General features: G+C 35.7%; 1 protein-coding gene across 2 annotated transcripts; it reads left to right on the forward strand.

The window, feature by feature from the left end:
• Positions 1–5762: 5762 nt before the first annotated feature.
• Positions 5763–15006, forward strand: LOC133517316 (juvenile hormone acid O-methyltransferase-like). 2 transcript variants are annotated; one of them, XM_061850575.1, is made up of 3 exons: positions 5763–6427; positions 11110–11281; positions 14760–15006. In XM_061850575.1, the coding sequence occupies exons 1-3, from the start codon at positions 6063–6065 to the stop codon at positions 14835–14837; spliced, it is 615 nt and encodes a 204-aa protein (XP_061706559.1). In that variant the 5' UTR covers positions 5763–6062; the 3' UTR covers positions 14838–15006. The 2 variants fall into 2 exon arrangements, with proteins under 2 accessions (XP_061706559.1, XP_061706560.1); XM_061850576.1 differs by lacking the exon at positions 11110–11281.
• The last annotated feature ends 257 nt before the right edge of the window (positions 15007–15263 follow it).

Raw genomic sequence — 15263 nt, forward strand, 5'->3', positions numbered from 1 at the left:
AATCTTTACATTATTTAATCCTATCATCAATTAAGCTGATTGCATTAAATTTCTTTTTTATCACAAACATTATCACGTTTGATAAACAAAGCCCGAATGACGGGAGCAAAAATGCACTTTTCTTAGTGCTTAATTAAATATCGAACAATCCATACGAACAATTTTTGAATCAGAAATTTATTGATAAAACTAAAAAGTTTTATCAATAAATTTAATTTAAGATAATAATCTTACATGCCAAGTTGTTACACAATATACCTACAGGTACCTAAGGTAACATTCTAGGTAAGTTTACATTATATATTATTTCAGTTAACTAATTACATACAATATTATTATTCTCACGGGAATCGTAATATGTAGTAAAAGAGTGACAGTTCTAAATATGTAGATACTTTCCTCATTAACCAGTGTTGGGCATACAATAATAAAATCATGATTGGAATAAGAATTTGTAAGAATAAAATCACGTTGATTTTATTCTTACAAATTCCAAAAAATAGACAGTAAGCTCCAAATGGTGGGAGTGGGAGTGGGAGAGATACTCAAATATACGAAATTTGAGCCAAATCCAACGTCAGGAAGTGGTAGTAAATCGACTCGCAAGATTGACCTAACGACAATTTCAAACTTCATTCTTATTCTAAATAACATGTTATTCCATTAAAACCTTATTTAGAATAACTCCATTTCTGGAATAATTATGCTGTCTTTTATTCTTCATTTAAAATAAAAATTGCATGATTTATTCCATTTCATGTTATTTTAAAATAAAAAGGGATGAGTTTATTCTAATTCCATTGTGTTGGAATAAGAATAAAATTTCTGTTTTTATTCTTATTCTTATTCGAATTGATTTTTGCGCAACACTGCTCATAACTTACAAACCTCTTTCATATCATATTTGCTTATCGCAATTATAAACGACCGCTATTTGACATTGACTCAAGTCAATCAGCGGTGTTATCATGGTTCCATTTTTAGGGTTCCGTAGCCAAATGGCAAAAAACGGAACCCTTATAGATTCGTCATGTCCGTCTGTCTGTCCGATTCTGTCACAGCCACTTTTTTCCGAAACTATAAAAGCTATACTGTTCAAACTTGGTAAGTAGATGTATTCTATGAACCGCATTATGATGTTTACACAAAAATAGAAAAAAAACAATACATTTTGGGGGTTCCCCATACTTAGAACTGAAAAAGTGGGCTATCTAAGGATAGGTCTTCAAAAATGATATTTAGGTTTCTAATATAATTTTTTTCTAAACTGAATAGTTTGCGCGAGAGACACTTCCAAAGTGAATGGAATGAAAAATCAAAAAAATATGCAAACCATGCAAACTTCCACCGAAAATTGGTTCGAACGAGATCTAGTAAGTAGTTTTTTTAATACGTCATAAATGGTACGGAACCCTTCATGGGCGAGTCCGACTCGCACTTGGCCGCTTTTTGTCGCCTGTCACTATGCCCGTCACTTTCGCACTTACATACTTGTTAGAACGTGAGCCGTGAGCAAATGACAAAGAGCCGACCATCTTAGCTCTACAGTTTAAATATCGTCCAAAAGTTGAAAGTGCACTTGTCAAGATTACGTGTACGGTCGAGGAAATTGATTCTTTAGCAGTTTACGGTTCACTTTACATTGGACAGTTCTTAGCATAAGTACGTACAACCAAATTTACTTGAACCGCAAATTGCTAAATAATCAATTTCCTCGACCGTACATCCTCAAGGTAAAGTTATTCACAATAAATATCAGAATGTGTTGAAGAAAAACGTTGGCGTTTCAACTTTAAAAATCTTAAATAATTTGATATCTGGAAAAGAAGTGGAAATGCGTAAAGTATAGAAGTAATTTGCCACGACCACTACAGTAGATTTAGAATGAGCCTTTAGTTAGCTGAAATGGATTTTATCACTAAGGTGAAGGAGTTTAAAATCGGAAAATCTACAAAAAATGTTAATTGTATATTATGAAAATTACATAAAATATTTAAAAAATACAAACAGTACATTTTAATTTAGTTTACAACTATAGTATAATATTTCTGAATTTCATCATTTTGTTCATCTTTTTACACAGGCGGCCTTTGGGTCAGCGATACTCAAAAATCTTATAATGCTTTGCGAGTGGTGTATAACAACGCATTCAGAGTGCTGGTTGGGCTACCTAGGTTGTGCAGCGCTTCCGCCATGTTTGCGGAGCCACGAACCGACGGCTTTGCATCAATTATAGGGAAGAAAGCGGCCTCATTACTGCGTAGAACCAGGGACAGCACAAACAGCATTCTGAGGATGATTGCTGACCATGTATGTTGCCCATGTTAGCTAAATTAATTTAGTTAAGTCCAACATAACTTTTAAGTTTTAACATAGTTTTTAAGTTTTTTTTTATGTAATACTAACAAAAATCACTGTTTTCTTAAAAATAATAAACGAATAGAATTGTAATTTTATGCATATGCATGCCAAATTGCAGCAATCTAGTATCTACTAATGGTTACTGACAGACAGACAGAAGGACATGGTGAAATTACAAGTGTTCTAAGTTGACTACGGAACCCAAAGTAGTAAATTTATTTCTTGAAATCGTATTTGGTTTCACGCGTTTATTGCATGGAAACATAATGTAGATAAGGATTTTGCATCATTAACGTAGGTATAAAGTAATGGATGCCGTATCAGTATTCAGCGTAGGTCGAGCTACGCCGGGCGACCCAATATATATTTCGTCTTGTAAGCTTAAAACCGGAAAAAACACGAAACTTGGCATGCATAATATATAGTCGTTAGATTTGTAGCTGGCTCTCAACGGCTTATCCATTGTCTATTGTTAACTAAAACGGCGCGTGCCACTACCTGTAAAAAAAAAAAGGGTCGTATAATTCTAATTGGCACCTGAGCGCGGGCTAGTCTAACGCTGTAAAAAACCAGTGTAGGTGTGCTTTCCGATAACGCGCCTTTGTTACGCATATCGAGGACACATTTTAGGCTGGTTCGGTAGCGTTCGACTCGCCGGCACTCAGTAACCGTATAGGGACCACACAAGAACTTGCAAATTATTTTTCCATTTGTTCATTTTGAATCTTATTTCAATTACCATAGGAGTTGTAATTAAATAATCGGTTAAAGTGACCGGGCCCTTTTTTTTGCAGGGAGTGGCACGCGCCGTTTTAGTTAACAATGGACAATGGATAAGCCGTTGAGGGCCAGCTACAAATCTAACGACTATAGGTACCTAGCTAAATTATTAAGAGGGAAGTATACCACGTGATCGTCCATACAAAAAGAGATAACGTTTTTCCACTTCTAAATATTTTCCATTCTCCATGGTTTTTTAGTATGTTATTCTTCTTCTTCCTCGCCTTATCCCGTTACGCGGGGTCGGCTTTCTTGATTTTAAGGTTTTAAGGCGCCATCTATTCCGCTGTTTTTCATTGTCGACAGACAGGCCACATTCTTTCATGTCCTTCTGGACGTTGGTCATCCACGTAGTCTGTGGCCTGCCCTTCCCTGTCTTTTGTGTAGTCATGGAAAGGCATTTTTAGGGTTCCGTAGCCAAATGGCATAAAACGGAACCCTTATAGTTTCGCCATGTCCGTCTGTCTGTCTGTCTGTCTGTCTGTCTGTCTGTCCGAGGCTTTGCTCCGTGGTCGTTAGTGCTAGAAAGCTGAAATTTGGCATGGATATATAAATCAATAAAGCCGACAAAGTCGTACAATAAAATCTAAAAATTTAATTTTTTTTAGGGTACCTCCCCTACACGTAAAGTGGGGGCGAAATTTTTTTTTCGCTTAAACCCTAGAGTGTGGGGTATCGTTGGAAAGGTCTTTCAAAACTAATAGGGGTTTCCAAGAAACATTTTTTGATAAAGTGAATATATTCGGAGATAATCGCTCCGAAAGAAAAAAAAAAATGTGTCCCCCCTCTAACTTTTGAACCATAGGTCCAAAAAATATGAAAAAAATCGTGGAAGTAGAACTTAAGAAAGACATTAAATGAAAACTATAGCGGACATGATCAGTTTAGCTGTTTTTGAGTTATCGCAAAAAGTTTTCCCTTCATAGTAAAAAGACTTATTTTAATTAGGTACTGATTATGCAAATTTGCCTATTTGTTTAACTCAGGTGAAAGGTACCGTTTCATCCCTTGGTTAACAATTTGCTATACTTTAACCTCCAGTTTAGCTTACCTATTGTGACGGAAGAGTAACTACGGAACCCTACACTGAGCGTGGCCCGACATGCTCTTGGCCGGTTTTATTTTAGTATGTTATTGACAGAACGAAAAACTAGGTTTATAGGTTTTCCTTTTTTTCAAAATTTGCAAAACAAAAAAATATTTTAAAAAGCGCGAAACCCATAAATCTAGAATATATTATGCTGAAGCGATGGACATCAAAATTAAAGTGATGAAAGAAATATGGTGACAAAGTCTAAAAATCAACATGGGTATTATTTCTATGGTTTATCGGGTCGCTGATAACGAAAATAACAACGATTGTAAAATCTAAAGAGGTGGACGTGAAATACAAATCCCCTTTTGGGGTGCGACCGGGTTCAAATGACTAAATATCAATATGGGTGTAGTTTTATTGTTATTTGGGACGTTTAATAATGTTGAATTGGTCAATTCAATCGGTCCAGTAGTTTCGGAGCAATTCGGTTGTAACAGATGGATTGACAGACAGCCTTTCTTAGCTTTTGAGGTATTTTCGAGACCCGCGTTATCCTAATAGATACTACGACAGGACTGTTTCTCCCACGGTCAGTTCTATGTGACGTGCTCCCGTGTAAGATCACCTCAAAGTTTGGTTCTATTGCTACCACTTTCAAACATGGCTAAAAATGTTGTTCATAAGGAAGTACTTTAACAAGTATAAAGTTGTGGAATACTTCATGCATTTTTTCAGAACATGATTCTAAATCTAATAATCGCGGACAAACATACATACCTATATGCGTTCATACATACATACAGGTCAAACTGAGAACTTTTTTTTTGCTTTACGTGTGTAAAGCCCGGGCTAAAGCTAGTATGTATAAAAATGTCATGTACTTAAACAATATACTCTTCACTAAAATCCTTACAATAGTTGCCATTGAAGTATATATATTGCTACATACATTTTCTGTAATGTATCTAATGTTGCTTTCGGGAGCGCTTATTGGGAACTCACGCACTATATTGATGATCTCACGCACTATAGAAACAACACTACAACGTAAAACGGCAGCATTGTAAAGCTTCTACCGATGCCGAGAGTTGGCTTTATTTGCAAGTTTCCTGGTAACTATAAGAGGTATTAGTAAACTAGACTAAATTTGCTCATTTGGGGATAAAATCATGAGTACATAATATTCCGGGCTAGGCCAGGCCAGGTCTATGTGGAATTCACTAGGTTGCTGGAGAGATGCTCTACAGCAACCCCAACTTCCTTTGGCTTGTACTCCTAAACTATAGAGGTAGAAATGTTTTCAGGTAGGTAAGTACAAATTCAGTACCAATTGTGTACTAAATCCTCATATAATAAAAAAATGACAAAACACAATGTAGGGTTGCTGGAGAGCGTGACGGTACATTAACCTTTTGAACCATGGATCCAAAAATATATAAAAAAATCGTAACATAAAAGCTTAATAAATACTTTAATTTAAACTATAACGAACATGATCGGTACAGCCATTTTTGAGTTAATGCAAATAGTCTCCTCTTCTTAGTAAAAAACGTACAGTAAAGCGCTGCGAAGGTTACTCCCTTATGCTTGTAATGTACTTTATACTTACTAATAGCCCCCGTTTAGCTTATTCTGGCAGAATGGTAACTTCGGAGCCCTACACTGAGCTTGGTTGACGTGCTCTTGGCCGATTTTTTAGTATTATTTTGATATTATTATCTGTATTGTGATACTAAGTGGCCTCGACCTTTCGATAATAGAAGTTGATAGGTATATAAGCGGTTTGTATGGACTCTACTTCCTTTTCATATCACTAGTAACGAAGAGACCAAGGCATATCGGCCGCCATTGAACACACTTTTTTGAATTCATAAAAATCGAAATCATGGAGATGGATTACCCTCAATTATACAGGCAAGTCGCTTTCCTTCCCAAACGAGACGCAAATATAGCCTTAAGAGAATTCTCTATTAACCATAAATGGCGAGAAAACGCGTTTATTGTTGACTTTGGAAGCGGCGATGGAAGCACAACTGCAACCGTATTGGAAAAGCATCTGCCTGTCTGTTACAATAAGATAATAGGTTGCGACATAAGCGCAAAAATGGTTGAATATGCGAATGAAAACTATGGAACTAACAAGATTGAGTTTATCGAGTGGGATATTACGCAGGAAATACCGCAACACCTGAGAGGAGCCTTTGATCATGCGTTCTCCTCGTACACGTTACAAAGGATCAAACAACAGAAGTAAGTACATGTTTAAAAAAAATGTGAAAAAAGATACAAGATAGTTTAATTCCCTTAAGAGTCACACGAACACTTTGCCAATATAATCGAAGGTACGCTCTCATTTTAAAATAAAATGAATATAAAAAAAAAAACTTGGCATGAACATTTTCGTAACATGCCTATGTCTAGTACTAGTCTGGTCGAAAATAGAGCAAGTTTTGTATCAAAAAATTCTATTCGCTAAATTTTTTTTCTACTTATTATAATTTGACGATCGATCTGGCCTAACTGGTTACCTATGAATCCGATGGTCCTGGGTTCGAATCCCGGTAAGGGCATTTATTTGTGTGATGAGCACAAATATTTGCTCCTGAGTCATGGGTGTTTTCTATGTTTTTAATTATTTAAATATTATATATATCGTCTTGTGAGTATCCAGAACACAAGCCTTCTTGAGCTTAGGTACTGTGAAACTTAGTCTGTACGTAACTGTTCTTAAATATTTGTTTATTTAATTTCTAGCAACATAATGTTCACGCCAAGTTTCAAGTACTTTAAGCATGTCGTTTTAAAATAGGACCGTAACTTCGATTGTATGGCGGGTATCTGTGTGCTCTTATATGTATATTAAAGTAATTGGTTTTCGTTAATCATGATTTCACAATGATATTATAGTACATTACGATACAAGTGCGAAAAATAGGAAATTCGAAACGAGTGGCGATAAATTAAAACACGACCGAAGGGAGTGTTTTAAATCGACACGAGTTGCGAATTACCTATTCGCACATGTATCGTACAACGTTTTACAGTACATATGGCCCTTTAAATGTTCGACACAGTAACGTAATATGCTACTTCTCGCACTAGTGCTATAAAGTAGCCCCATATGTACTGTAAAAGATCTTTAACATATGTACGGCCCGATTCTAACTTTTAGGTACGTCAATCATTTGCTAAAGATACGCCAAACAATATCAATCAATCAATATATTTATTTTGCAATAAAAAGGGTTGGTTTAAAGGTGGCATTACAATGTTCTTGTGTACACTCCGTAATCAGCCATAATCTATAGATTCTATAGCATGCAAACACACAATTACGATTATTATTTACAATTATTTACGTAATTAATTAATTATGTACAAAATAATGCATTGAAACTTAGCTAAAAAATTAAATTAAATTAAATTACCTAAATAATAACTGGACTACCTATGTCTCACATTACATCATAATAATTGTCTTATGCATTAATTATGCACTAAAAGCCACTCCCGTATTTTTTTATTAAATTGACTATCAGGCACTTCTTTGAGCTGTTGTGGTACTCGTATTTTATTGTAAATGTTTACACACATCACGGTTCAATTCTTCCTAAATCGACTTGTTCTTCGTTGTTTATCTTATCAACCACGAGCCGGTTACAATTTCTTATGTTTCGAGGATATAAATCTCTAGCATTTTCTAAAACTGATCTGTGCTTACTTACTTACTTTCTTCAATATATTTATATATATGTTACGGGTAATGTTAGATTAGAAGGTAATTAAACTCAAGTTTACCGGGTTATAATTTGTACTACCCTAGCCTTTAGGGTAATGTCCGAAAATTTAAAGAATATTAATCTGTATACGGCGTTTACCCGGACACATCTAGGTCTAACAAATACAATGATGATTAGATTTAACAAAAAAAGTTGTTAATCGATGAGTTCGATCAAAAATAAAAATGCGCGCTTTTGTTCACAAATTGTAACACAAATGGTGCGTTCTTGTTTTTTTTTTTCTATCTCTATCTAGTGAAAGTTGTTTAATCGCTTTGTTTCATTTAATATTAATTTCATTTTACCCGTTTATCAAAATTCCTACATTTCAAAAGTGAATAGATTCAAACTGTTTGAATCTCCGAATGCCTAACTTTTTTCCTCAAATTACTACATTCCCAAAATGCCTAAACTTCGAATTGACGTGGTGTCATAATACCTAAATGTCAACTTACCTAGGTACATTCATGAGTGCTATTTTCTCCAATATTATCCGTCTTTAGCTCCGGCAGATTATAAAAAAATATTGTAAATACGACAAAGGTTATAAAAGGCACTTAAGACATAATTAAACTTAGTATATTTAAAAAAAAATCTATCAGATTATTCGGTATTTGATGAAACATACTTTTTGACATTTAGGTATTTTGAGACTGAGTTGTTATGAAATTTAGGAGATATAAATACAATGGCATTATGATATTTAGGCGCAATGAAACCAAAGCGTTTAATCAGGTTTCGAAACGATGAAGTTACCAAAGAAAGGCTTTAAGATTGCTATTCATATTTTTGGCAACCGTAATCTTATACCTTTAAACGAGCAATTCTTGTATATATATTTCTGTGATCTCGGAAACGGCTCTAACGATTTCGCTGAAATTTGGTATTTGGGGGTTTTTGGGGGTATACAATCTATCTAGATTAGTCTTATGTTTGGGAAAACGCGTGTTTTCGAGTTTTCATGCGTTTTTCTTTCGGCGCAGAATATGGTCGCTAATTTCGTGTTGACGGCCACTATCCGTCTGGTCCAACGGGTTAAGACGCGGACTGCTAAACGAGTGTTACGGGTTCGAATCTCGCCCGGTGACTAACTTTTGTTTTTTTTATATGTTCAAGTTTATATATAATTTTTTAATTTTTATTTTTTTAGACAAGTTTAATTTAGTAAAGAAATGTAGTTAAGATTATCACCTATAGACCACCATAATACAATAAATAGTTATAACCGAGCAAAGCTCGGTCGCCCAGGTACTATGATCTAAAAAACGATTTATCATAAACTATGCTGACTGAACCCATGTTACAACATATTAAATAACGATCGTCTACTCGCCTTTAAGTGTTTTTATTATGTTTTACATTGTCTACTTTAAATATATATATATATATTTAAAGTAGACATTACTATAGATTGACTATATAACAACATACAGTCAAAAGATTTAATGTGTGACCCATTTCGTCGGTTCGAAACGTACGCAATTATAGTTTGGTATACGAAATCTTAATTCACCAATTACAGTCGATGAGTAGAATAGTAGTTTATGTGACTGCTACATAATAAAAGGCATTAAAATACACGAGTGTGGGTTTAAGAAACGAACGAAGTGAGTTTCTTAAAAATATCACACGAGTGTTTTAATGCCTAATTATGTACAGTTACATACACCATTTTATCTACACACATATTGTAAACTTTCTATGAAATATTCACTAACCCAAATTACAGCCTCCGTTAGGGCATCGTTTCCAAATCGTTGCTCTCTTGGCGGAACTTGCGGATATGTGGATTATGTGGCGGCGTCACCGAAATATTTTTATCGATTATTGTGCACGAAACTTTTGCTAAATTTACCTTAAAAACAACAGAACACTACTACACTTAAAACGAATTAAAAGATAAACTGTACGTCAAATGGCGGTAAATGAAAACTTTTTTCACGCATGTAGTTTTTTTTAATTCAGAGACAAACTAGAGTCGGGGGCCTATTTCCGTATCATTCGATAGAAACTAACGAGATATGTCAAAATTGTATGCAATTGACATTTAATTTCGAACAAAAAGGCATCTCGACTGATACGAGTATACTCGTATTAGAATAGAGGTCAAATCGAATTGCTTTTTTTTCAGAGATGTTCCACGTTTCAATGCATAACCAATTCGATTTTGATGTAGTTATGAAGCAATAACTACATTATCACGTACAGTCATTATATAAAAAAAAGCGGCCAAGTGCGAGTCGGACACGCCCATGAAGGGTTTCGTACCATTTATGACTTATTAAAAAAAACTACTTACTAGATCTCGTACCAATTTTCGGTGGAAGTTTGCATGGTAATGTATATCATATATTTTTTTTAGTTTTATCATTCTGTTATTTTAGAAGTTAAAGGGGGGGGGGGGGGGGGGGACACACATTTTACCACTTTGGAAGTGTCTCTCGCGCAAACTATTCAGTTTAGAAAAAAAATATATTAGAAACCTCAATATCATTTTTGCAGACCTATCCATAGATACCCCACACGCGTATATGGGGTTCTATCAAACCCATATGTGTACACATATGGGTTTGATGAAAAACCCCCAAAATTTATTGTTTTTTTTTTCTATTTTTGTGTGAGAATCTTAATGCGGTTCATAGAATACATTACTTACCAAGTTTGAACAGTATAGTTCTTATAGTTTCGGAAAAAAGTGGCTGTGACATAAACGGACAGACAGACGGACATGACGAATCTATAAGGGTTCCGTTTTTTGCCATTTGGCTACGGAACCCTAAGTACTGTACTGATACCCCCCCCCTGCCCTGAGTACTGTTTATATTATATGTTCATACGAGTACATTACATTCCCAATAATAATATAGAATTGCTCTCTTCGCTATATGCAAGTTCTTGATACGGTTCAATTCACCACAAAATTGTTGAAATTAGTGGAGTATTCGTTTTATTTAATCTTGGATTGTGATGCTTAAAATGAGTATTTTTGATTATATTAATACAGTAGGAACGTGTCATAATCCAACTCCGAATTGATCATAAGATGTATGGCTTATAAAATAAATGAGATTAAAAAAAAAGATTAGGTAGACATCGCAGATGTAAGACGTAAGACGAGAGGCTCTTAATGATTAACCGACCTTATTTTTACAGGCACGCTTTCTCGAATATCTATGATTCCTTGAAGGAAGGTGGTAGCTGTCTTCTTCTTATCCTTGGACGTTATCTCGTTTACGATATCTTTCGCTCTCTTTCCCGTACAAAGAAATGGGCCGAAGACCTTAAGGACGTCGATATCTTTATCTCACCGTATCATGATTCGCAGGTATGATATTAGAATAATATTCGGTAGCTATTGAAGCAGTAAAGTAATGGTAACATCGTGAAATTATTTTACGGAACCAAATCTATATAATTATACATATATGTACATGCGTAGAGTAAACTGGTTTTCTACCAATAACATTGAAAATCTTCATTGTAATTTACACTGTAGCTCTTAAAACCTGATTTGACTAAACACTGCATCTCCAGATACCGTGTTTTGACAAAATAAAACTTACCTTTTCTTTAGCCGATATCTACACGATGTTTTGTCACGACAATCACACGAGATATTTGAAGTGAGTGTTTTGATTTGGAAGCCCTTTTTAAGGTTCCATAGTCAACTAGGAACCCTTATAGTTTCATCATGTCCGTCTGTCTGTCCGCTATGTGTCCGCGGCTTTGCTCCGTGATCGTTAGTCCTGAAAAGCTGAAATTTGGCACGTATAATTTAAATCAGTTCCGCCAAAAAAGTCGTAAAATAAAAACTAGAAAAATGTTTTTTTTAGAGTGGCTCCCCTACACGAAAAGTGGGGATTCATATTTTTTTTCACTTCAACCCTTCAATCCTTCAACTTATAGTATGGGGTGTCGTTGGATAGGTCTTTCAAATCGAATATGGGTGGGTCTTTATGAGTAAGAACCATTTTTGGATAATTGGATTAATATTTTTCTAAATAATCGCTCTGAAAGAAAAGAAAATCTGTCCCCCCACCTGACTGTTAACTTTTGAATCATGGGTCAAAAATAGGAAATAATCGTGAAAGTGAAGCTTAGTAAATACAGAATTTCACGGAAAATTATAGCGAACCTGATCGGTTCAGCCGGTTTTGAGATTTTACCAAAAGTCTTTTTGACGGACTAACTACGGAACCTTACACTGAGCATGGGCCGACATGCTCTTGGCCGGTTTTTCTCCGTGTAGATATTGATAATATCCACAATCCACATTTTTACACAATTTATTGAATAGTAACCAAAGCTTTCTAGACCGCGGGCCAGGAGCATATTTCGTCAGTCATCGCCTCCCGGCTGATACATTGTCAGATGATAGTTTAGGTGCTATCATGATTTAAAAAAAATGTCAGCCGTTTGTATCGCGGTGGAAAGACCGGTTAGTTGATGACACGAACATGAACGTCCACGAGGGTTCATCATACATAGCCGTTAACCACTATACCAGTTTTTGCTCGGGAGGCGATTGGTCATGGAAATCTATTCTTGGCTCGCGGTTTATTCGTTTGACGTTTTGGCCGTCCAGAGGGTAGGGATAAGAGCTATATGCTCCAGGGGTGGAAGTAAAAGATGCATAAGATGTGAGTTGGCACAGTGGCTGTAAACAGCCAATGGGTAGAAAGCGGCGCACACCTCTTGACACCTCTGAGCCGCTCACACTGGTGTTGCTCCTGGTCGTCTTTACGACGGCAGTTTCAGGGGCACATCTAGTTAGCGGTGTGTGTGTTAGCATTGTTATGGTAGGTGGACACAGATAGTCTCATTGTCCACCCAAACTTCAATTCATAGACCGGTATACTTTTTACTTTTTCTAGAATAGTCCCAATACCTGCTGAGAGCACTTGGGTGTCTATTGTTGGCAACAATTTGTTGCGCCTGTGAACGGGTTCCAGCAGGCATTCTACATGATATTAAAGCTCTCCTAAGGGCTGTTATATCTAGTCCCCACGAAAGCCTATTAGAAGACCGAAATGGAGACACAAATTATAATAATCGTTTTTTTTTAATTATAGGACCCGGCGAGCGAAGTTACTGCTCTAATGGAGTCAGTGGGTTTTAAGTCAATTGAAGTAACCGTTACTAAAAATACGCATACTTATGACGATGACGATACGTTTAAAAGTAAGTATTTTTATACTCGACAGATAATTTTTGCAAGCCAAAGTTCCAAAAATATATTTACACGACCTTATTATTAGTGTCTTAGAGCCGAGTGTAGGAGATTGTAAACCAAGGGATGAAAGGCACCCTTTTCTGGCGAGGTAGTTTGGAGTTCGATCGCAGTGGGAGCGCCAATATTCCGAGAAGGAAATGGTGCCTTTCACCCGAGTTAAACACTCTACTTTTCATATCGAATGCGAGGAAACCAAACAAGACAAGGCAAATTTGCAAGATCAGGGCGGCTACCGGGAAAATCGAAATTCGTCAATTGCGGGCATTTTTCTCTGTCACTCTAATTACGTCTTAGTGAGAGTAAAAGAGAAAGATCCCCGCAATTTGCGAATTTCGGTTTTCGCGGTAGGCCCCCAGTAATTAAAGTAATAGATCTACGGCCATGTTTTTTTGCTAAGGACTTCCTTGCAATTGAGGACTTCGCATGTCTGAAGATGAATAATCCCGAACGAAAAACATTTAGATCGCAATATTTATGACAACACCTATTTTATCAAACTGCAGTAATTTTAAAATGATTTGTTCCTTAAAATTGATTACGGGATTACCTCTTCTTTTTAATTTTTTACTTTTTCGTCCTGAAACTGCCAATAGCCAAGTTTAAGGTTTAAAAAAATCTTTTTGCTGTATGTAATCAATGTAAATACAATTCTACAAAAGTGCTCAAAAATATTTTATTTGGACATTTTACATACATCATTTTTGATTAAAAAAGATATAATGCGGGATCAGTAAAATTAGAACAATTACCAATTATATATATATTATTATTTATTAACTTCATGCCAGACATGAAACAGATGTTAGAGGTTTAGAATGTGTAGGCAGAATATTCCGTTTATACAAAACAGACATTCTGTTACGTGTGTTCTTTGACAGGCTTGTATTTGCTCCCGCGATAACGACGTACTTATCGCAGTTAAAAAAACCTTTGTACCTTTGTTTGTTCCAAATGAATTGAAATGATTACGACGATCGGTCTGGCCTGATGGTAGTGACCCTGACTATGAAGCCGATGGTCCTGGGTTCAAATCCCGGTAAGGGCATTTACTTGTGCGATGAACACAGATATATGTTCATGGATGTTTTCCATGTGTTAAAGTATTTGTATATTATATAGGTATATCGTTGTCTGAGTACCTACAACACAAGCCTACTTGGCCTATCGTGGGACTTAGTCAATTTGTGTAAGAATGTCTCTATAATATTTATTATTCCTTTATTTCTCTTTCTTCTTAGGATTATGTTTTTCACAATATGGATATAAAAGTAAAATATAAAAACACATTAAAAAATACTATACAAAACACATTGTAAAAAACCTAACCTAGTGTGCCGCCATCAGCGGGGCGGGGCCCAAGCTGCCGGTGGTCAGGGCCGCAGAGAGATGAACCGCCGGACTATCCGCGCCATGTCCAAGACCAGCGCCTTCTGACCCTTGATCCAACCACCTGGCGAGAGTGTCTCAAGATGTTGGTCGAGATTCTTCGCTATTAGACTAATATTTATTTTTTATTATTTATTTATTAAAAAATGTTTTTAAATTGATTAGTTCTTGTTTTATGTTTCAGATTTGGTCAAGACTATCAATCCATTCAGTATTCTCAATAAGAGATGGGACGGATTCATGGCAGATTATTTCAAGTTGAATCCCAACGCTAGAAAAGTCGATTACGAACTCATTGTAGCTAAAGCTGTGAAATAAATAAATTTCACTAGATATCCTAAGAAATATGTGTACCTACTATAACAAATACTGTTTAAATCTTTCCGTTTCCTCGCGGGCACCGAGTATAAAAATAAAAGTTATAAATACTACGGAGTTTTTATTATTATTATTATTCTAACTATAGCCCAAGCCCTCTCGCGCATGAGAGGAGGCCTGTGTCCAGCAGTGGGACGTATAGGCAAAATTATTATTATTATTTATTAAAGTACAGTGCCCCACGAAACTCAGCAATGTTTGACTGTAGGATGGTCAGTCTCTAGTTATGTAACTAAAATAACTTATAGTAGGTAACCAATTACTACTTTTTAAATACTTGTTCCTTTACCTAGTTATATATTATTATTAT

The sequence above is a fragment of the Cydia pomonella genome, chromosome 4 (assembly GCF_033807575.1).
Source record: "Cydia pomonella isolate Wapato2018A chromosome 4, ilCydPomo1, whole genome shotgun sequence".
Lineage (NCBI taxonomy): Eukaryota > Metazoa > Arthropoda > Insecta > Lepidoptera > Tortricidae > Cydia > Cydia pomonella.